The sequence below is a fragment of the Dromaius novaehollandiae genome, chromosome 13 (assembly GCF_036370855.1).
Source record: "Dromaius novaehollandiae isolate bDroNov1 chromosome 13, bDroNov1.hap1, whole genome shotgun sequence".
Lineage (NCBI taxonomy): Eukaryota > Metazoa > Chordata > Aves > Casuariiformes > Dromaiidae > Dromaius > Dromaius novaehollandiae.
Window position 1 is genome coordinate 11,317,554 of NC_088110.1, and position 22,484 is coordinate 11,340,037.

At 41.7% G+C, this 22,484-nt stretch overlaps 1 protein-coding gene across 1 annotated transcript; it reads right to left on the bottom strand.

Moving 5' to 3' along the window:
• Positions 1–7,105: 7,105 nt before the first annotated feature.
• Positions 7,106–22,483, bottom strand: C13H19orf12 (chromosome 13 C19orf12 homolog). The gene is made up of 4 exons (XM_064519623.1): positions 22,217–22,483; positions 21,932–22,000; positions 11,424–11,600; positions 7,106–8,699 (listed from the first exon to the last, which is right to left on the bottom strand). Exons 3-4 carry the CDS (start codon positions 11,581–11,583, stop codon positions 8,434–8,436), a joined length of 426 nt encoding a protein of 141 aa, XP_064375693.1. The 5' UTR covers positions 11,584–11,600; positions 21,932–22,000; positions 22,217–22,483; the 3' UTR covers positions 7,106–8,433.
• Between the last annotated feature and the right edge of the window lies 1 nt (position 22,484).

The window sequence follows — 22,484 nt, forward strand, 5'->3', positions numbered from 1 at the left end:
ATTAGCACAGACTTACTGCGATTACATGATGAATGTTTGATTTCTGGCTTATAGCCTGAAAAATACATAGATTTCTGTGATCTCTAGAAAGGTAAAGACGAAACCTCATGTTTTAATTAGGGGCTAATAGCTTTAGTTCACTGCAATGTAAAGGCCTTCAATTTTTGCAAAAAGCTTTCCAACCCAGCTGAAAGGCTGCTGTTGTAGTAGTCTTGAGTTATATATCAGCTGGTGAAGAGGCCTTTCTAAGGAGTTATTGCTCCTTAGAGGGGTCAGGGGAAAAAGTGTTGCTTCTACATGACCAGCCAGCCACCATCTGGTTACACTGGGGCAAAACCACTAGCGTAGACAGAGCTCAGCGGGTTCTACCACTGCATCTAGGCAGGATAAAAACCCTGAACTGGCCCATGTTTCTGTCATTACCACCGCTGGAGCTGCTGCAACACTATTATGAAAAGATGGAAGAACTGAATTTTTCTTACTGTGTGGATCTGAATAGACTTTTAACAGAAATATTTAGACTGGTATAAATGAAGTATGACTGGAAATATGTGTGTGTGTTAAAACACCATAGAACAACAGAACAACATAGAGCAGCAGAACAACAATTAAAAAAGGCCTATATTGATAGCAAGGATGCCATTTCCAGTTAATCAAATTGAGGAACGTGTTGTTTCTGTCAGGCCCAGAAGGCCTTCACTCTGGTAAGACCACAGCAGAGATGTCTTATTAACAAAAGACCTTGCACGCTGACAACAGGCTGATGGCAATGAGGTTGCAGCAAATCACATATGTCATTCCTTTTTCCGTTAGCCCAGCAGGAAGGATATAAAAGATATCCTAAAGGATATAAAAGATTTGTCCAAACAATTAGTTTATCATTGACAATCAAGAAGAACCAAGGAGATGAAGTGAGGATTTCACCTGTCCTCCATGCTGTATACAAGAAATCCTGATCAGAACATTTGAACACATTTGTCATGAGAGTATGACTGTGTAAAATCACTTTGCTTACTGCCCTTGCATAACACAATCACCTTCCCCTTACACAAGATCTTTCACTGAGTTTTGTTACACTAATTTGCTACAAACCGATCAAAAGGCAGAAAAGGGATGCTAATCATGATCATTTAGTCACTGGGTTGTAATCATCAAATAACTGTCACCTGAAAGAAATGTCAACACAGTGGGTCTCAGTAGCTTTATGCTGTGTTTACTACACAGGATCTTCCTTCAAAAGAAGAGCTATCCCAGCACCCCTGAGTCCTCTGGAACGCATGGGCTTTCCTCTCTAAGAAAGAGATGAGTGCTTTCTGAGTAGGTGATTGCAGACATTTCAGGTCACCCATGTATCATGCACTGAAGCATGTATGGCCAAAAGTATAAACCATAAACTATGAAAGGAGAAAGCAGATCTGCCAGGGTGCAGTGGCCTACATTCAGGCTACCGTGTGCAATGTAGCACGCTGCATCACTGGAATCATTTAAAAAAAGGTGAGAAATAATCAAATAATAAAACCAAAATGCTGATACTATCATGACCCATTTTTTTTTACCGTCAGGAATTATCACCTCTCACAGCTCTCCATCAGGAGCTTGGTATTGTCATCGCCATCTCACATGAAAGCAGCTGAATGGGGAAGCTTAGTGACTGCACAAAGTCATCCAGCAGGTTATTGCTGCGGCAGATCTATCGGCCTCCTTAAACAAACTGCCCTAAGACAATTAGCAAAGCATCTATGCAAACCAGTCCTCTATTCAAAATGAGAAGGCACTTAAAGTACAGGCAGGGGAGGGAAGCAGCCAGCACACCCAAGTAAATGCACCTACTGTTTTCCCCCGGAAGGTAAGAAGTCCTGCATGGTCAGCTACACAGCACCCCCTCTCGTCAGCAATTCACACGAGCCGTATTTGAAAAAAGAGATGGAGACTATCTAGTTTGGGAATAATCTTCCCCAGCAAAGCTCTCCGTAACTACTTGTGTGTAGTGCTTGAAGAACAGGGAGGTGTCCTGACAAAAAGAGCCAAAGTAATGCTAATTCACGTTACTTTTCATACTAGAATAATAGGTGAAAGCTGACGTGACGAAGACAATGAAACAGTTGGAGCCAAGAGCAGCCAGATGCTCTTGAGGTTCAGCTCTTTGACTAACTCCCCTTGGACCAGATTACTGCTGCTGTCTAGGTTCTCATTTCCAGCTGTTAACTCAAGATTAGTAAGTTACGTTTTTGTCTCAAGCCTCAGAGATCTCAGAATTGTTCCACTTCTAAAATACTTTGTGCACTCTGGAACTGCTAGATGTACTACTGGGTATGACAGATGATAATCAAGTTTCACCCAAATCTCTCCAAGTCGGGGCAAACCTGGATGCCACAGTGGTGGGCAAGAGAGCAACAAGTGCTGCTGAGTGATGTGTCCATGAGTTTGAATGGGTCATTCCTCTGAAATGGTCTAAAAAAATAAGTCCTTCAGTGGGTGATTACAGGGAACCCTCTTCCACAGCAGCAGAACTTCATCAGCACTCAGTGCTTTCCTATGGGTCATTAATAAAAATTCATAGGAAGTTACTAGGATAACTGGTGAGACAGCCCAGGCCAAAATGCCAACAGTACATTTTCTTCGACAAGCTGTTTATGGCCAGACAAAATTGAAGAGATGCTTGTTTGAGGAAAGAAACTTATTCAAAAACTTACTTTCCCAAAAGCCTCTCTCACATTAAGAAGGATACAAAGGAGGAGCTACATGTCTGGGATGCTTTTGGAGTCCTCAGTCCTATCAGATGCCCAGCTAGACACAGCTCTGATGCCCTCCATCTGCAAATGGCAAGGATGTTGTCACCTGTCCCGAGGCCCATCATAGCTCCATTCTCTCAGTTTTCAACCATTTCAGAACTCGAGCAAAGCCACAAACCCTGCCAGAACTCCAGGTAATAAGAACTACAACAACGCATTAGCCTAGTGGCCCAGTCGCCATGGTGTGCTACCGTGGTGCACTACCCAACACCCGGCTCTCCATCTTGAATACAGCACAACATCTCTAATTCTCAAATTCCTCCAGAGGGCTGAGCCTAGGAGCCTCTGAGATGCAGTCGTGACCACAATCCTTAGGAAGCCTGCACTCTATCGCAGTGACTAGTAAAAGAGACAGCATTTTCACAGCCAGAAAAGGCCTCCCTCCTGCCAAGGACAAGGGTGCTCTTGGGCCTCACTACTTCCAGAACTAATGCAATGTTCAGCTTCTCTCCACAACTGGTACATGCACGCCTGGAGTTTTGAGAGAAAGACTGTTATGCAACGGCACTGTACTGCCCGCATGAACAGATTCAGTACTTCTGATAAAATCAGTAAGACAGGAACATGGCTGTGCAAAGCAAAGGCCTACTGAACTAAAATTTGAATGGTGGATGTTGGGTCTAGAAATATTTGGATGATTTAGCTTTGACATGGAGGATATTTGTTTTTTGTTAATTAGGTAGCAGAGTAATAAACTTTGTGATGTGTCAGCTTATTGGGATTGGAATGTGTTTTGACTAGAAAGAAAATGTGCTTTGATATAACTGATATAATTCATGAGAAATTATATGTTGACTTTGAAAATATTCGTATCTACAAGATTAAGTGAAGATGGTATTATAATTTAATGTCATTGTGACGTGAAAAACAAAGGGAGTCATACTAAACAAAGGGATTAGAGCATCCTGAGTTTAATGGCTGGTGTCACATATTCCACACAGGGTTAACGAAATCAGATGTAAATTAGCTGGTTTGGAGTTAAAGAGGAAGTTAATAAAGGTTCATTTAAGCAGTTCTCCAGGACAACAACTTGATGCCTGTCATCCGTCTTGCTTCTGCCATGCTTGCTTGTTAAAGTTGCTGTTTGTTAGAAGTGATTTTAACAATAAAGAGTGCTTGCATTTTGTTTTTTGCCATGCAAACACAAATCCTTTCAATGACTCCTATGTGACTTTTTAGAGGAGCAAACTCTTAAATTTTAACAAACCTAGCAAAGAAATTGGAAACTTTACTAAGCAATTCTAGAAGGCAACACACAAAAGGGAAAAGCAGGCATGAGCATTTTGAAGCAGATGCACAGAAGAAAGCTGCATCATACTGCCAAAGCAGTATGCAACAGGGGGAAGCTGCCTACACCACAGAGCTTTCTGTATCACCGCTTCTGTTGGAGACTGGTCTGGCGATGCATTGGCGTAGTAGTTTTAACGGGTTTTTAGAGGCTGCCCAGGCTTTGATTTCACTTCATTGCTTTGTAACATACTTGCCTTTCATAGCAAATAGTTCCCTTGCAAGGGAACTCTAAGCAGCACTGTCTTAGCAAAAACATGAACTGTGATAACTGGGCCCACATAAAATGAAAGCTGTCAGGAGTCGAAGCAGTTTAACTACAATCGGTATGAGACATGGCTAGTAAACTTCATAAGGAAACGACTTAATGCTGCTTCTAACTTAAATACTTCTGACTAGATTATAGTAGCAAATATCAAAATGAGAGCTTTGAAGGCCAAAGCAGAGCAGAGCCCACGTGAACAGTAATTAAACACAGGGCAGTCAGCCCTAAGCAACAGGTAAGTGCCATTCCAAAGCGGGCCCAGGAAGAGCTGCTGCAGGTGCAGGCTTGAAGGTGATCAAACTGGGAAAGAAATACCTACAGGCGAATCCCCAAGACCAAGCAATTATTCCTTAGTGGCTTGTTGATTTACCAGTGGTCAGTGATTCTTCACAAACTCACTGTTGCTCAGCTCACTAAAACCACTTGTCCTTCAATAAGCATAAGGGTAAAACTGACCTCCTTTGTCTGACTCTGTATTTTCTCACAGTGATCACAAATGACATGCAACTGCAGAAGAACATTCATGCAGTCATAGCTCACATGGTAACTGCCATGAACTTCAGCAGGAAATGTGCAGGAATTCTAGTCATAGCTGGGCTGATATTTGTAATCTAATAAAAACTCGTTAAGTCCAGAAGTTTGATGGATTAATAGCAAAAGAAGAAATTTCACCTACATTTAATGGAAAAAATAACTGTGTTATGCATATACTGAGGCAGCCTTAATAGGTCACATACCAAGCTCAAATTTAATTTAAGAAATATCTTATTGCCACTAGATGGCATATGTCAATTACTAATCTATGTTAGAATTAGTTGCTTTTTAAAAAAAAATAGATATTCCCTCCCTTCACAAACATAATACTTTACCATCATGTTTGCTTTCCATTTTTAAATCAGACAGCTTAAAAAAAAGCACAGAGGAAAAAAAAAAAAGACTTTAACTAAAAATACACCATCTGCCAGTGAAAAGCTAGCTTGATTCCATCGTGTCTACAAGCAAACCAGGTTAATAACCAACATCACAGATGGTTTCTTTATATAAATATGTGCATCTCCCCACAGTGACTCTTTCAGCTGCTTCCCAAAACTGCTGGCACTGCTTTACCTTGTTTCCTAGGTGATAGCTGTGTCTTACACTCAGCCTAGACATAATGCGGCTGGAATGGATTTCAGAAGATGTCATCCCCTGCCTGTGGCTGCTTCCAGTACCAACAAGGGACACAGTGGTGGACAGCCATGTCTGTACCAAAGAATAGCAACAGATGGAGATTAATACATTCTCTTACAGCTGGCCTTTTTTCCCTCAGATGATCAAATTTGCTGAAGAGTACTTCTGACTTGCCCAAATCCCCCGACAAGGCTAAGCAGCGAATAATGTGGCGGCCTTGATACTATAGGGCTGAAGTCAGAAGAATAAAAATGGAGTTTGATCTTTTTGCAGCATTCAACAGTAAGAACTGGCATAAATCACTGAAATACGAAGAGCAAAAACATTGTGGGGTCACTTGCTCATTCTCCCTCCGCAGCTGTGTATCAGAGTCTCCTAGATTACAAGTACTATTTCCTAATTATATCTCCAAACTCACTTGGGATAAACAGTTGAGCTGGATTCTTTTCTTATTATCAGCAATGAAACACGTTTCAGATCAAACTGCAAACCTGGCTGCAAACCTATTGCTACCACTTTGAAAACAAGCACCTGCTGTCTTCCAAGAAGCTCCACGTGCATCAAACCTGCTAAGCAATGATACAGGAAACAGAATTCAATTCACTTCTTTCTGACTGAGCAAGGGTTCTGCCTCAGTTGTCTGATAACCTAAAGAAGTTAAACAAATTATTAGAAGTTATAATGACTAAGAGCATGCCATATTCTGTAGCACAGAGTATAAAGCTTCTCATGAGCTAACTCACGTCATGGCAGTAGGGCTTAGCATAGGCTAGACTGGCCCACATAGACCTCTAAAGTACTTAGACCAGACTTCTGTTGGTAACCATATGATTCATACCCACTTACAGTAAATGCAGGCTGAAAGATCGACATTAAAAACAGTTTAACATTATCAAAGTGTATAATAAGAAAATATTTGAGAGAATACCCTAAGAAACAGGGTAACAAGGGAGAGCATAGGACTGGGACTCACAGAACCTGTGCTCCATTCATGGCTATGACACTGATTTGAGCGATAAAAATCAAACCACTGCCTACATCTAGGCCCCAATTTATGAGTACCTGTAAAATGGGAGTCACAATACTGATGTCCAAAATCACTTTGAAATCTGCTAATGAAGAGATCTGCTTAAATACTGTGTACTACTATAAATTAATTGACAGCAACATCTTTCGTATGGCCTACTTTACAATCAGATGTGAAGTTCTTTCATGCCTGGGCTTCTACAGCTGATCATAAGATGGCAGGTGCTATCCTATTGTATGATTCAATCACCTGCTGCTGGTAGCAGTGTGTTATTTTGGCAAGAGTGCATGTGATCTGTGAAATAACCAGAAAACTGGAAACAAGTAACTGCCTTCATAAAAATAGTGTTTTAAAATGGAGATACAGAGTATGTAAGGTCTTAAGAAGCCAACTGCTCTGTGTGTAATCTGTCAGTGAAACTATATAAACACCAATTTCAGGCCTGGTAGTACAAAACTGTAACAAGGTAAGGACTGTCCACTTACCATTCACTTCTGTCTTTCATTGCTCTGAAAAGGTATTTTCTAATGATGAAAAAAGAAAAATTGCCTTCTACTCCAGACAGGAAAGTAAACTGCATTTATTAATGACAAATTATAGTTGTAAACTAAATTAAACAAATGTGTACAATGGCAACTTTCTAATTTAAAACTTCCCCATTTAAAACTCAACTTCTAGAAATCTGACCACACACACGCACACAGAGAAATCTTTATTTTTAGGGGAAAAACAAAAGACAAATTGTCAGAACAGTTTCACTTGCGTTTTTATATATAAAAGAAGGCACATCTGTACATTTTCTGTTCATGAACTTGTTTTACAAGTGCCTTGAAATAAACAGGGAACAACTGTTATTGAGCAGCAGGACATTAAGCAACACTTCACTTGGACTTTACACTAACTGTGGCTGGGATGTCATCCCATACTATCACTCCTAACTGCTGGCTGACCAATAAAAGGCTGCCTTCTTCTTCAAATTTCAGCACCCAATACCTAAAGATTTTACTTACTTTAAAGCAAAACATATGCCACTATGATGATTCCTAGGAATTCAACAGAACATTATTTTCTCAAGAAAATCTGTTTTAAAGAAAATCCCTTTGAATTGTTGATTGTAATATAACTTCTTGAGAATATTTTAATGAAAATAGAAAACCAACTAGCATATTCTGTTCAGATTCAGTCAAGATAATGTTGAAATGACAATTCTAATTCTAGGGATAGTATAAGAATGGTAGACTCATCCCTTTCTAAAACAAAAGAAATGCCATGCATTGCCATTTCAGGATATCAGGAACAACTAATTGTGCATAGTTTGTTTACCTGTTGCTTTAAGTCTCAATTAGGCGTTTACTTCACATCTTACATAAAGAAACAAATAACTCAAGAATTACAATAAAAATGAAACAAAGAATAAAGAAAGGCTTGAGATTTTTGAGTTCACAGTAGAAGTCCCTTCCTTCGTACAACTTTCCTTTGCAGGACTGAAATAGACAGTAGGTAAAATTCTTCAAAGTATCCAAGCCACTATGGCACCTTTGCACCATTTACAGAAGCAATTTAAAGCACTTCTGAAAAACAAGATTAAATCTCCTATGTAAAATACAGTGACTTCGAAAATTTTACCCCGTGCTACATCAACCTAACAGAAGCATAATTCCTTTTACTGATTTTGAATTCAGTTCCATCCTACAGTGCACATTAATTCAAAATTACATAGCAAGTCAACATCAGGATAATGTAGTAATCTAATGCTTTCTTCACCCCCACAAAAAAACCTTAGATCTGCCTAGATTTATCATTAGTAGTAATAACTAGTAATTGCTACGTTAAAGAATCACAAGTGTCAGAGTAAAATTCATTACAATGTAAAAAGCCTGCTCTAGAAAGGTTTATTCTCCATACTGTATCTCTGCTCTTAGCTCTTTTGAGAGGTAATTTATCAGCACTCCTGTCAACTTTTGCTGGAGACTAGGATTTCCCATTAGAAGAGCAGTCAGCTGAGCAACATCAGTCCAGTCTAAGCTCCTGAGAATAACAAGGGCTTCATCATACAGTTTCTGCTGCTCAGCAGGAGGCAATTCCAGTAAAATCTGAGGGACCGGCCTGAACTGTCCAGTAGTCATCCAGGCACCAAGCAATCCACCAAATGCTCCCCCTAGAAAATAAAGACAGATGTTACTCTCTGATCACTTAATGTCGCCACTTGAAATTCTATGCAGAGGCTGCATCAGTAATGTTCCCACCTTTATTAGAAACCAATGCAGAGTTGTGGGGACAAGGTACATCTACTTTTAACTAGGTTTATACAAGATCTTCAAAGCACCAAGGACTTTTAAAGCTTTTTACATCAACAACAATCACAAAGAAACTCGTTACAAAATCTGAACTAATAACTTGAAGCCCTAAACTCAGAAAGAAAACAGCATTCCTTAGGGCACTAGTCTCTTTAAGATAAGCTGTATTACTAAATAAAACCCTACCCAAAGAAAAATACGTAACCAATAGCTGCCTTATCAGTGCCCATGAACATGTAATCTCTTACTACAGACTCCCAGAATGATCCAAGCTTTCTGCTTCTGTAAAATGGGACATTGCAGCCTTCCACACCTGTGAAGTTGACACCTCAGAAGTTGCTCACAGAGACTAAGCAGGAACAAACACCAATTTTGTGGGGGTATTTAGACATATTCAACTTTTCATCCAGCAAATCAATACCCCCTTATCAGCCAAGAAATACTCTCATAAGCAGAGTGGCTCTAGGTCATCAAGACAACAGCAGAGGAATCCTGTACAGCTGATGTGATGATTATGACTGCTACTGCTGAGAAATCAGTGTTACGGTCCTACATGGGTTTTCTCCTTCAAAGAGTTACCAGGCCAACTTGCCAAGCAGTGCTTTTACAGAGGAAGTTCACGTGATTTACAACACAGCCCAGAGACACAGATCTTGCGATGGGAGGAGCACTTGCAAAATTGAGGTGTCAGAACTCACTCTCTGCTTCCAAAATTCCCATCCTCAGAGAGTACTCTTAAAAAGTGATTTATACACTCACTAGGATGCCATTTTTTATTAGACAAAAATTCTCTACTTTGCACATTTTACTGAGTTGGCAATTCTTCCTGTGATATCAGTGAAATACCTGAAAGCCTATGATGGCTGAATTCATCTGTGAGGAACCTTTATGAAAATATTTGATTCAGGGGCACTTAAGGCAATAGTCACTTGAGACACGCTGCAAGTTTTTCAGGTGGCTGCTGCAGATGAAAGGTAACTTAACCTCTAATTCTTTGTGGAAGGCAGCAATAAACCCAATCCTTGCCATGCAGTCACAGACCTACCTAGGCTGCTTGCATAAGTCAAAGTACATTTCATTGGAAATGTCCCTGCAACTGTGCTAAAACCCCCCACAGTCCCAGGGACATTCACCTCTACAATTTTAAAAGTTAAAGGAGGATTTTCTGATTTAGTTGCAGTGTAGCTGCAACACAGCTTTTTTTCTTTTTTTAATTCCAATAACAGGTTCCAGTGTCTCTATTACCAACGGCTGAAGAATACTGAATTTGACTTGGAGACACAGAAAACTAAGACAGCTTAAACAAACACTGAAACAAATGAGAAAACACATCCAAGAATAAATTCAGTGCTTCTAACGATCTCACTCAAGAAGGTGACCAATTACATTCTTAATTATACTTCTAATTCAGAGCTTATGAATTTCTTAGAAATGATTACTTTGAGCTCTTACTGACTTCAGCTGTACATTTGTCCAAATAATTATTTTCTGCTATTAAGTGCTGTATGTGTAACAAGAATAATCATCCAGCTTTGCTTTGTGTTTTCTGTTACAGTTCCTCACAGATTAGTTGGTATTTTTTGTAATTCAACCTTGCTAACACTCAGGCAGGCATATTGCAATTTATTCTGATACCACTATGTCCTTGAAATTCACAGAGCTGCTTACAAGAGTAAAAGTTATGTGCATGACTCCAGTATTCAAGTACTGATGTCCACATGACCTCAGTGACAAGATGGTTTTCAAACTAGACAACATTGCTTAGTTAGAGAGATACAGAGGAGAGACAACTCTTTCCTATTAGACTCAGACTTTCTGTAACTTTTAAATACATGAAAAAAAGCAAAGTGACAGGTTCTGGAGAAAAAGACCAAGTTCACCCAGAAGTAGACAGCAGGTAGTTTTAAAATAAAGAAACAATCATTATTTTTAATGAGATCATTAGGAAGATGATCCTGTCCCCTTGCTAAGGTTTGACTGAGAATACTTACCCTCCCTTTACACTCCAATTTCCTTTTCTCTGTACCACTGGGAACCAACATTTTTGCACCTGAGCTCAACTGCACTTCATCTTCCCTGACTGCTCCCACACCACTGGCTCCTCCACCCTCCTCTTCACACTCCTGCTACAGTGCTGAGGCAGAGCCTACACCAACAAGCTCAGAGCCTGTAAGTTTGCTCTCTGTTTTGTGCCACACCTCTAACGCTGGCGTATCTCAGCAGATGGGAACCAGCACTCTACCTCTCAAAAGCAAGCAAGTTTTTAACAGTTTGTTCAAAGGGTTCCAAAGGAAACAAAATCTAAACCTCAAATATCTGTGTAGTTTCCTGTTTTCAGCAAAGTAGTTGAAGTCAGGTTACCATCACTCTAGAAAGAAACACCAGCACATGCCTTACTGATGCACATCTTGTTAAAAAAAACTCTTACAAAAAGCTAAAATACAAACTAGCATCTTGTTATAGCTCAGTAACATGAAACTCACCACTGCCTGCCCTACCCTTCAACTCCTACATGCTACACATTGACTTGCTAGTTTCATCAGCCAGCACGTTAATCGTTCTTCTTGTTCCTAAAAGACACTTACCTACGGCGATGCCAGGGGGACCCCCCACTAAGCCCCCAATAAAGGCTGTTGCACCTGCCAGCAGCGCTCCTCGACTTGAGTGTCTAACAGCAGCTTTCATTCCCTTCACCTCAGAGAGGTGGCAGAACAGTTGTATCACATCATCAACCCTGATGGGCATCTTGGCTCGTTAAGATCCTGAAAAAGATGTTTTAAGTCATGTTTTGATCACTGCAACCTGGGCCAAATCTTGCTGCTAAACATTTTTTTTTTTTTTTAGAACACAGTTCAGGAGTCCATAAGCCTAAAGAAGCAGAGGCACAGTCAATACATGAAAAGAAATCACTTTCTCTTTCCTTTCAGGGCAAACCAAAAGATAAACCCATTTGCAAACAGCTAAAGGTTAGTGAAGCAGCAAATGAAACCATGAAATAGACGAGAGAAATCTGGTATTTGTGACAAATTCAGAAGTCTGAACAAGGACAAGTAACAGCAATGAAAGATTTAAGAAAGATTCTGTCTAATTTTACAGTGTATTGTCTTTGCCTCAAGCAATTGCCATGTTCATTCAGCACTGCGTATGGCTCCAGGGAAAAGACGAAGCAGGGCCTCATTCTAACGTAACTAGTGGATCATAACTGACAATCTGACAGGTATTTCCTCCTTGTCATAATTCTTCCAATAAATCAGTTGTTTATTTTCAGACACCTATTCTTTGCTCCATCTTGCTGGAAGTTTAAACACCTCCAGGCTGTTTTCTGAAGGGAAGAGACAGGGATGGTTGAACACAGGACTGACGACAGCAAGCAGGAAGAGTCCCGAGGAAGGAAACAGGTTTGAAAAGGAGTTGGAACAGACCACTGGGAAGGGATGTGAATGAAGCGGCAAGAGAGACAGGGATTCAGAAATGTCAGGGGTGTATGTGTGTGGGGAGACAGGACTTAGACCAGACAAGTGAAACAACTCATTTGTACAATCAGGCAGAGGCAGGAAAGGGACAATAGGAAAGATCGGAAAGGCCAATACAAGAGGAATGCTTCCTTGGAAACTCTCTTCAGTGAAGCACGAGCTAGCAACCTTTCAGGGTATTCAGTTTTCCCAGCTGGAAGTTAAATGGCCCACATGAAACTCAGCAAGGGCCAGGGGATGCTGCTGCTCAAAGCAGCAACATGCTGCAGATCAGCAGGACCTTGGCTCTTGTGAAGAAGGAGCTCCTGGTTTCTGCTGAGCTACACTAAAGGAGCCCAAACCAGACCCACTGCCTCCCATGGAATCTTTCTCTCTCTCAGCCCATTCCATGGGATCAGAAATCAGCTAGCATGCGGGAGCTGGCTCACAACTGAACCAGACACTGACCTCTTTGCAACCAAACCTCTTACAACTCACTCACATGCTGTCACTGACAATCTAAATGCACTTCTCTCCACAGAAACCCACACAGAGTGTGGCTAACCATTACTGCTATCGGTGCCACTGGTGACACACAGGGTAGTGGAGCGTACAAAGATCAAGGTTACAATCCTGCATGTTACAGGAAGAGAAAGCAAAACTATTACACAGAACAAAACCTGTGATAAGAAGCACATGAATATTTCAAAATTAAGAAATACTAATATAGGGCACAATTTTGGAATCTCTGCATAGTATATATTCTTTTCTATGGGTTGTCTGCCTTGTCACAGCAGGTAAATTGAGGGTAGAATAAAAGAAAATATATGCCTCAACGTTGCAGGTGTCAACAAGTAGAGTGAGCAAGGCAAAAGACTACAGGAAGAGACAGTATAGCTTATTTGCTAAAAAAAAGTAAATGCTGCCCTGAAAAATTAGATTCTATCCCTCATTTTGCAGCTAATGTTTGTGTGTTGTTAAGCCAGCCACTTAAACTAAACTTTTTAGAAATGGGGTTACTAACCAGTCACTTTTCCAGGCACTCATCATATGATCTTTGACCATTTTTGCAAACCACACATTTGCAAAAATGCTGACCCCTAAAAAACAACAACTGTATTCAAAGCTCTGCTTGAATATAGTGTTATGTAATGCTAAGCACTGAAAAAAAATCCATTCTTTGGCTTCAAGTTTGGCAAAGCAAGTGGATACTTCTGAATTTAACAACTATTTTAATAATAGATCAGACACAGAGAGATATTAAAAATATCCTCACCTCATATTGCAAAAACAAATTCTATATTTACGAAACACACTGATTTCAGACCAAAGAAATTAGAGCAACACCCATGAAGTGAAATTAATAATTCTATCCAAATAGCAGAGTTTGAGGAGTGTCCAGTAAATAAGGCCTAAGGACTTACCACTGCATAGTCAGAAAAAGAGTACTTGTTCATTAAGTGAACATCTTTCACTCTGCTTACCAAATGAGCAGAAGCCTTGCAGAAAGAGGTACATAATGTGATAAACAAACTCATCACATATACACAAAAGGCACAGAATTACTGTTGTACGTACATTGTTGTACATAACGTGTTGTCACCTTAGTGCTAGCTAATGCTGAGCATTTAACTTTCTAGTCTCTAGAATACTTTTTAACATACTGCATGTGCCAATACCTAATCAGCCCAAGTCAACTTACCTTCATCTTTCTTGAACAGATCTCCTGGGTGTAAAGTCGAAGTAAAGTGGTATCACACAACTTTTCATATTAAAAATTAGGTCCTCAGAAAGGGAAAGCTTTCTTTTGCACTAAAATGGCTGACTCCAAAACCATCTGTGTCACTGCAGTATCCACACACCGCTGACACTAAACAAAAACATGTCCTCTGGGCAAGTGACCATATACTCTTCATAGCTGCACAGACACATCATAGGAAGTTCTTCAAATACCTGCATTCCTCTCACTACTTCATCTTCATGCCAATCTAATGAAAACGTCCAAATTCTTAATTTTACCAGAGTTGCTTTTTTTTTTTTTTAAAGGCTTCTGCTACTGCAGTGTATCAGAATACTGGTTCATGCTGGCTGGTGACAGCAAAGTGACACAATTTGTTTCCAAAGTTATGTATTTCTTTTTGAGCTCATTTGAGAAGATTCAAGCTCAAAGCAATAAACAAATGGCTGATCTGTTCTTCCTAGTGCAGTAGGGAAAAAAACCCTCAAAATGTGCAACTTGTAGAACTCACACTGCCAAGCCTGGTAACATTCAAAAATGAAATGATTAAATATTTGTTTTTAGTTACTTAACTAAAGGTAACTAAAGGATGCCTCACCATGTAAGAATTGGAAATAATATTTACACCACTGCTGTAGAATTGAGTTTCTCCTCTCAATGAGAAGGAAGCTCATTCATGCTTGTCCTGCATCACCTTTCTGCATGTAGCATTTGGTCCCAGCAATCACGATGTAGCACAATCTCAGACCAAACAAACTGCCTAAGTGCTGAAACGAATTAGGTTCTTCCCTTTGGGCTAAATCCACAGAACACCTCGTGCACAGCTCTCCAGTATGAAGCGTTTGCAGCACTGACAAGACAATGAGAGTTGGAGTGCCAGCAGCAGAGCAAGGACTAGCTGAGGGTCTCGTTGAGGATCAAAGCTAACTATATGACCCTGGTTTTCTTTACACCTAACAGAAGCCAGGGTCTTGATGAGCTATCAAAGCTAGGTTCAGGAAATCCTCCTCGCAGACAGATTTTGTCTGTCTTGTAACATTTTCTGTCATGGAAGACATTTATCCTATGTCCAGTAAGCTGCTTAGCAATTCTTTTGTCCAGCTGATTTCCTCTCAAGTTTTCCAATATCACTGTATGCTTTGAGAATTAAGATAGGGGAAAGAAAGGCAAGTTGATTCCACTTCCACATGATATATAGCGTTCTCCTTCCATCAGACAGGTCTGCCTACAGTGATTCCTTGTGTTGTGAAGGGATAAAGAAAAGATTTGCTATTTTGATTTTAAAATATTTGATTAACAGTCAAATGACATAGTGACAGAGATTCTCTAACTATCCAGGTGGACAGACCTGCAACAACCATTAGCATCTATCATAACCCCACGACTCTTCATCTAAGAAGGCTTAATGACAGAAGGCTTCACAAGGCTCAAAAATATCCATCAGAAGTTGAAAACACTGTGTTCTGCCAGAGAGAAGTATCAGCATATTCTAACACAATTTGAAAATGGGACTGTTTACCTCACAGATGAGGAGAATTAATCTCATGGGTATAGAGAACCGACCCACAAGAAACACAAGATGACACATGTTGTCTCTCCTGCATCCAGTCCAAAACTTTTCTTCTAGTGTAGTTCAGCCTCTTGCTCACCTGAGTTTGAAAGTAACACAGTCTGTTTCCTCCCATCAGACTGACTTCCACAATTTCCTAACTCAATTTAATTGCAATATATACAAAATGATGTTTTGTTAGCAAAGAAACCCAAATGAGAAGCATCAGGTTTCTGCAGTATGTAGTAGTTGGCTGTCCACAGAAATCAATCTGCATCGTTCTTTCACCACATTGGCAAGTAAATAGTAAGAATGAAAGTTTCTCATAATGATGTGTCATCTCAAGCAGTGCAAAGGTGAACAACTATTCCAGGATTTCTTTGAATAAACAAACTCTTTCACAGCTAGATTCAACACGCAATTATCTTAAGGGTGCAGAAAGAACAGGCCATAATGAAAACAGTCATCACACTGCTGTCTGGTGGCATACAAAGTGTGGCAAAAATACAAATTCATAACATATATTAGTCTCAAGCTGAAGAAGAAACATATTGGAAATCAAGCAACTTTAAGTATTTTTCCATAGTGTTTTTTTTTTTCTTTTTTTTTTTTTTTTTTGCTTTACTCTTCCTACAACCTTTCCAAAGGGAATTGCCATTTGGAAAGCTAATATTTATTTGGTGCTCTTTTCTTTTTTGGTTTGACTGAACAAGGTTCTTGGCAAACCAGTAAACTTTATGCTTAATTCTAAATGTACTACACCTGAAATTCTCAAAGATATTATGAGACACACTCGTTTCCTTCCAACTCTTAAAAGTATTTCTATGATCTCTTGGCAAATCAACTTACATACGTCATGCATCAAGTGCTGCACTCAGTAAGCAGGATTAAAATATAGTTAACTATATTTATATGGTGAAGTTTTTTTTAAGTGTACATACAGAGCAAAAGATGGGCCCATTAAAACACACAATATATATTAAAACAAACACACAATTAAAGCATTTACCCTACAGATTCCTGTATTTAGCACAAGCATATGGTTGAGTAGGCCAAAGTTCCAGAAATCTTTTAAGAAGTCAGACCATTACTAATTTTTTCTGATGATTTCAGTTTCTGATCAGGATGCTCAACCGGATGATTTCCAGAAGGGACACATTTTTTAACCATACACTGCTGGCTAGGAAAGCAGTTTATTTTAACAATATATTAGCAAGTTTCAGCACACAGACTCCAGTAGAGTTTCATAAGCAGTCAAAAATACCAGCAGTCAGCTTGCTTTAGGCTGAGGCAATCAAACAAAGGCTTACAAACCTCTGCAGCTGCAAACCTAACACCACATAGACTGCTAAGGTCAGCAAGAAGCCAACTGCAAGAATGGAGGAGAGAATATAAAGTTACATTTGACATCAATCTAATGATCAGAATCACTGGAGGAAGAGAATAGGAAGATGAGCATATCTGAAAGTGTTAGTGAACTACAAAAGAGCCAGAATCTTTCTCCAGATTAACAGGGGCTGTTATTCTGATGTGTGTCAGAGGCAGAATCAAAAGATGGCCAAAAATATTTGTAAACTTTGATTGTGTAACTGACATGTAAAAAAAAAAAATGCAATTTGATGCTAGCAGTGAAAGCGCTGATCAGTCTTTACAGATTCCACCCAGACATGAAGAAACACGAGGAATGTAAAATACTGGATTTGCGCTAATAGAGGGGTGCAAATGTCAGTGAGGTTTCAACTAACTACTATAAAAAGGGTACTTAAGGAATACTCTTTTAGGAAAGAAGAAATTCAGGATCTGCTTCCAAAGTTCATTCTTCCGGACAGGAAATAGAGGCACACCTGCAAAACTAGGAGCACACAGATCTGGGATGTTCTGGGTCTCATTCAGAAAGGCAGCAACTTTTTAACTTTACTCCTTTAACATGTTTTTCATTTAGGATTCTAGTAGTTTTGCTTCTTGCTTAAAACCTTTATGCTTTCACTTATTTGCTCTGTTTGCTTCACTTTCATTTTCACTGGGCTTCACTTGCACTGGCTTTACTTCACAGAATCACAGAGTCGTTGAGGTTGGAAGGCACTAGATGATCTGGAGATCCTCTAGTCCAACCCCCTGCCCAATTCAGGGTCACCTAGAGTAGGCTGCTCTGTGCCGTGTCCAGTCGGGTTTTGAGATATCTCCAAGGATGAAGACTCCACAATCTCTCTCGGCGACCCGTTCTAGCGTTTGACCGCCCTCACAGTAAAAAAAAGTTTTTATTCTAATGCTTAAATGGAATTTTTTATTTCAATTTGTGGCCATTGCATTTTGTCCATTTTCCCTTAACCCACCCACCGCCCCCCCCCATTAGGTATTTATACACATGGATAACAAGCCTCATCTGCACTCGCTCTATGTGTCTCTCCCGTACTGGGGAAGCCAGCACTCCCAAGTGTGTCCTCACGAGGGCTGAGCAGAGGGCAAGGATCACCTCTCTCGACCTGCTAGCAGTATTCTTCCTGATGCAGCCCAGAATGTGCTGGCCTCCTTTGTTGGAAGGACACACTGATGGCCCATGGTTAAAATTGGGCCTGGCTTTCAGAGCTGTTGAGGCCTCACACCTCCTGTTACCTTCATGTGGCACTGAGAATGCTCAGCACTTCAAACAAAAAATACCAAGTCCTTTAGAAAATAAACTGGAGAAACCAAGCCTCATTGTATAACAGACCTTCCTTTTTTTCTTCTATTGCCATTCAGATTTGGCTGTGTTCCTCCTCACTTTGTGGTCTCCCCAAAAACTCATCTGAGATGTTACAGACTCTGTACTTCTGTCTGCATAAGTTACATGATGCGCTCTCTTTCACTCCAGGGACCAGGCTTGCAAAGTGAGCAACTCTTGCTCTGTCTACCCAGAGAGATCGCCATGTGTTTCTCAGTTCAGAACCTACAACCAGTGAGTTTTACTAAACAGTGTAGTCTTTCAAGAACAAGATTACTACTTCCTGAGAAGTAAAATGTCATAGAAGGAATTAAAACAACCGAAGGACTATATCATACCCAACTCACTGAAAGTCCTATTAATGCAAACAACCAAAGAGAGACTCCAGTTGCTTCTCTGGTGTAAACCTCATTGCAGCGTTTTCCTATTTAAGATTCCTATCTCATTTCCCTAGGGACAGGCTTCCCTCACTTCAGGGAATGATGATTTTAATACACAAAAGCCATTTTATCCCCTGGATTCACTATTCCACTTCAAAACAAAACGAAACAAAAACAAACAAGCCCCAACAACATTAAAACTACAGCTACTCTAACCAGTACACTGCCTGGCATACTGGTGAACCATTTCTCACTGCTCCTTACAATCTCATATTGAGTTAACTGAATATATCCTTCAGTAACCACCTCTACAATATGCAAATGCATAGAACAAAAATCATCTGTAGCTCATGAGAGCCAATTCCAAATCTAACGAGCAATAAAGAGACAGGTCTAAGCACTCCATCAGGAGCTAGCGGTGGACAGGGCACAGTGACAAACAAGAAGTTGCAGTGAGAACCTCCATACAACTGCTAGGAAGCATACACATGATCCATGCAGGTCTTCGAACTGAAACTCCATGACAACAGCAACTACATACGCAGGCAGGGACATCCAGGAAATAACCCAGGATAATTTCTTCCCATCTCTACCTGTACACAGGTTTAGAGTGTACAGCTCTATCTGTACAGCAACCTTTGTGACATTTCTCTGAGTAAGTATGAGATCAGCAGCCAGGACAAAAACAATCACAAAGTACTCAGCAACTGAGACAGACTGAAGAACGCATCTTTACAAACCAGTGTGCACAAAGATGTGACTTGATGATTAAATAGGCCAGAAGTACATTATTTGAACAAAAGCTGAGGAGCAGGAAGGGACTCAAGGTACACCTATGAGAAAGGTCATTCTCATCAATAGTCCATATGCACACTGTTGGCTTGAGTAGCATTTGTGCTCCTAAATCGTTACTTTCTGAAGTTCCTACCTTTAGATCCCAGTCTACTATTTAAAAATCTGCAAACAGGTAGCATGATTTAAATCATGGTTAGCATCAATAGCCAATAAAACTTGCTTTAAATATACCAGTTTTTACCCTGTTCTGCATTTGTAATTTTCAGTTTTTTTCCTAAGGCAAGGTTCACCTCTTACTGGTTGGTATAAGGATTAAAACATGCTGATTACAGCTCATTCTCCTTGTACTTGGTGCTCTTCTCTCCCAACCATGAGGACTCACTACATCTACAAATAGTTATTACAATAATAATAATAATAATGATGTTGCTGACTATACATTTATTCAGATGCTCAATTTTTTCAGGCTTCAATTATGTTAGAAGATGGTAAGAAACTCATTTGTTTGCTAGACAATCTGAACTCAATTGAAATGCACAAAGCATTATAATGTTGTTTTTTGTAAGAACTGTGACCTTAAAGGTGTTGCTTCCTCTCTTCTTCTGCACATTTATCAAAACACATACATTTATCAAAGCATTTAACTGGTTTATTTAACAAAAGAGGCAACACATTTGCTCACTATGCAAACAACCTACTTCTAGCAACCTAGGAGCTAATTTTACAAGGCTCTTGGATGCCTAATGCAGGTAAATGTTCAGTGGAATTAAAAAAAAAAAAACCTGCCTTCCACTCGCATTAAAGGAAATCAGGCATCTACCTTGTTTAGGCACTCCTGAATATCCCACTTACCTGGACTTCTAAGTCACTAAATATCAGTGAAAGATTAGCCTTCAAGTCCTTCAAAGCTTAAAAAAATTATTAGATCCACTCAACTTCGTTTTCAATTTACAGAGCAAGAGTGGAAAGTTTTCATTTCTCACATCAGCTTCTCCATTTTGAAGGCACTAGTCAAGAAGGAAAGAAAAAGTCTTTTTCCATCAGCTAGCTGATATTGAAGCCAAAATGATCGTACTGCCACCTGAGCAAGCGAAAGAGAAGGGACGGGGGTCAACACGTAACTGCCGGAGTTCGCAGCGATACGCAGCGCGGCACCCGACGCCTTCAGGAGCTGAACCGGCCTGGACGATTAAAGACGCCTTCCCTGATTGTGGAGAACAGACAAGGCAGTGTTTACTCCAAAGGCCTGCTGAAGAGGGGAAGGTATCACTGTTCACAGATGGGGAGTGGGACCGGGCGTAGGCCGGGTAGTCTCTCCCTGCCTGTGGACACACACCCCAGCTTGTGCAGGGTATGATAACAATGCCTTTGTCACCACCTCCGCTATTACCTGCTACCAACCACTTGTGGCCTAAACTAATGTCAAGAGCCTGACCCACACCAAAGCTGCCTCATAAATCAAGTGAAAAGGGGAATTAATATCTACAACTACATGCTAATCAGGCATGAGGACCCATGATGGGGGGCCTCCACTATTTAGTTCTCTAAATCTGAGGGGTGGAAAACTTTGTCACAAGTTTTCATTAATTTCTTTTCCCTTCCCTTTTGAAAACCCAGTCAGCGGGTTGAGCCCAGAGGAATGTGTCAGAGTGACATAGGTTCTGGCTACTGATAAGGATGCCAAGAAACCTAATCACAATAGACATGCGCCTTAGAAGCATGTAAGGACCCCCCCCCCCATTGCGTCCTGCACACTTGAGACCCTCGCCTGACGTGGAACAGGTCGTATTACCCCTGCTTGCTCTGTATGCAGTGTAGGGTGTTATTTTTACCCTGTTAAATAAGGAACTTGCTATATTGTTTAAACTCTCTTGCTTAAGGATACTAGTGTACTTAATAAATATCTGAAACCTGATAACTGCCTGGCTGTTTGGTCAGTGAAGCGTTAAAAGAAAAAAGCACAAGTCACCCCGATGGCCACAAGCGGTGTTCGTGACACTGATTCAGCTACGAAGACCCAAACTTCAACTCGTTAACCAGCGTGCTCTTAGTTGTTAAAACCTTTATGACTTCCGAACAAGCAATATTTAATTACACTTCTGATTTTTTCAAGTTTGCCTACTACACCTATTTCAGGCTGGCTATTGCTGAAGTGATCATACAGCCGCCTTGTAGCTTGGAAAAAAAAATCAAAACTTAAATCTTTTCTGTTTTTTTTTTAAGGCTCTTCTCGCTGTACCGGAGACCCGCCGGCGAGACCCGCTGCGCCGGGGCCGCTGCCCACCGCCGCCGGCCTCACCTCACCCCGCCCCGCCCCGCCCCGCCCGTGAGGCGCCCGCGGGGCCCCCTCCCCGCCGCCCGGCCCGCGCCCCCCCCGCCCATGGCACCGCACCGCTTTCCCTTTCCAGCCGCCGCGGGCCCGGCCGGGTAACGCCGCGGCCCAACGTCCCCCCCGGCCCGGCCGGCCCCGCTACTCACGCCCAGGCGCCGCCGCAATGGGAATTTTCTGGAATTTTCTTCACCTCCAACCGCCACAAGCGCAAATCTCTGCTGGGGGGGGGGGGGGGCAGGGAGAAATGAGACTATTTGTGTGTTTTCTGGGCAGCGGAGCCGCGCGACCCCCGCCCGCCCCACGGCGAGGGCACCCCCCCTCCCCGGGACGCCGCCTCCAGCCGCCACGGACCCCGCGCTCCCCCGGCCGCGGCTCGCGGCTCCCGCCCCCGGCGCCGGGCCTGCTCCCTCCCGCCGCGGCCAGGCCCCTACCTGGCCCGCGGCGCCGGCGGGGACGAGCAGCGCCGAGCCGGGCCCGCCGGTCGCGGCAGGAAGCAGCTGCGGTGCAGCCGGCGCCGGGGGAGGAGCGCGGCCCGCCGGGGCGACCCCCTGCGCCGCCCGCCCGCCTCCGGGTCACCTCCGCGCCCGGCTCCGCTCGGCTCCCCGCCCCGGCAGCGCCGCGCCCCCCGGCACGGGCCGAACCCGCGGCCCGAGGCGGTGCCGCAGCCGCCGCGGCTGGGGCCGAGCCGCCGCGCGGTGG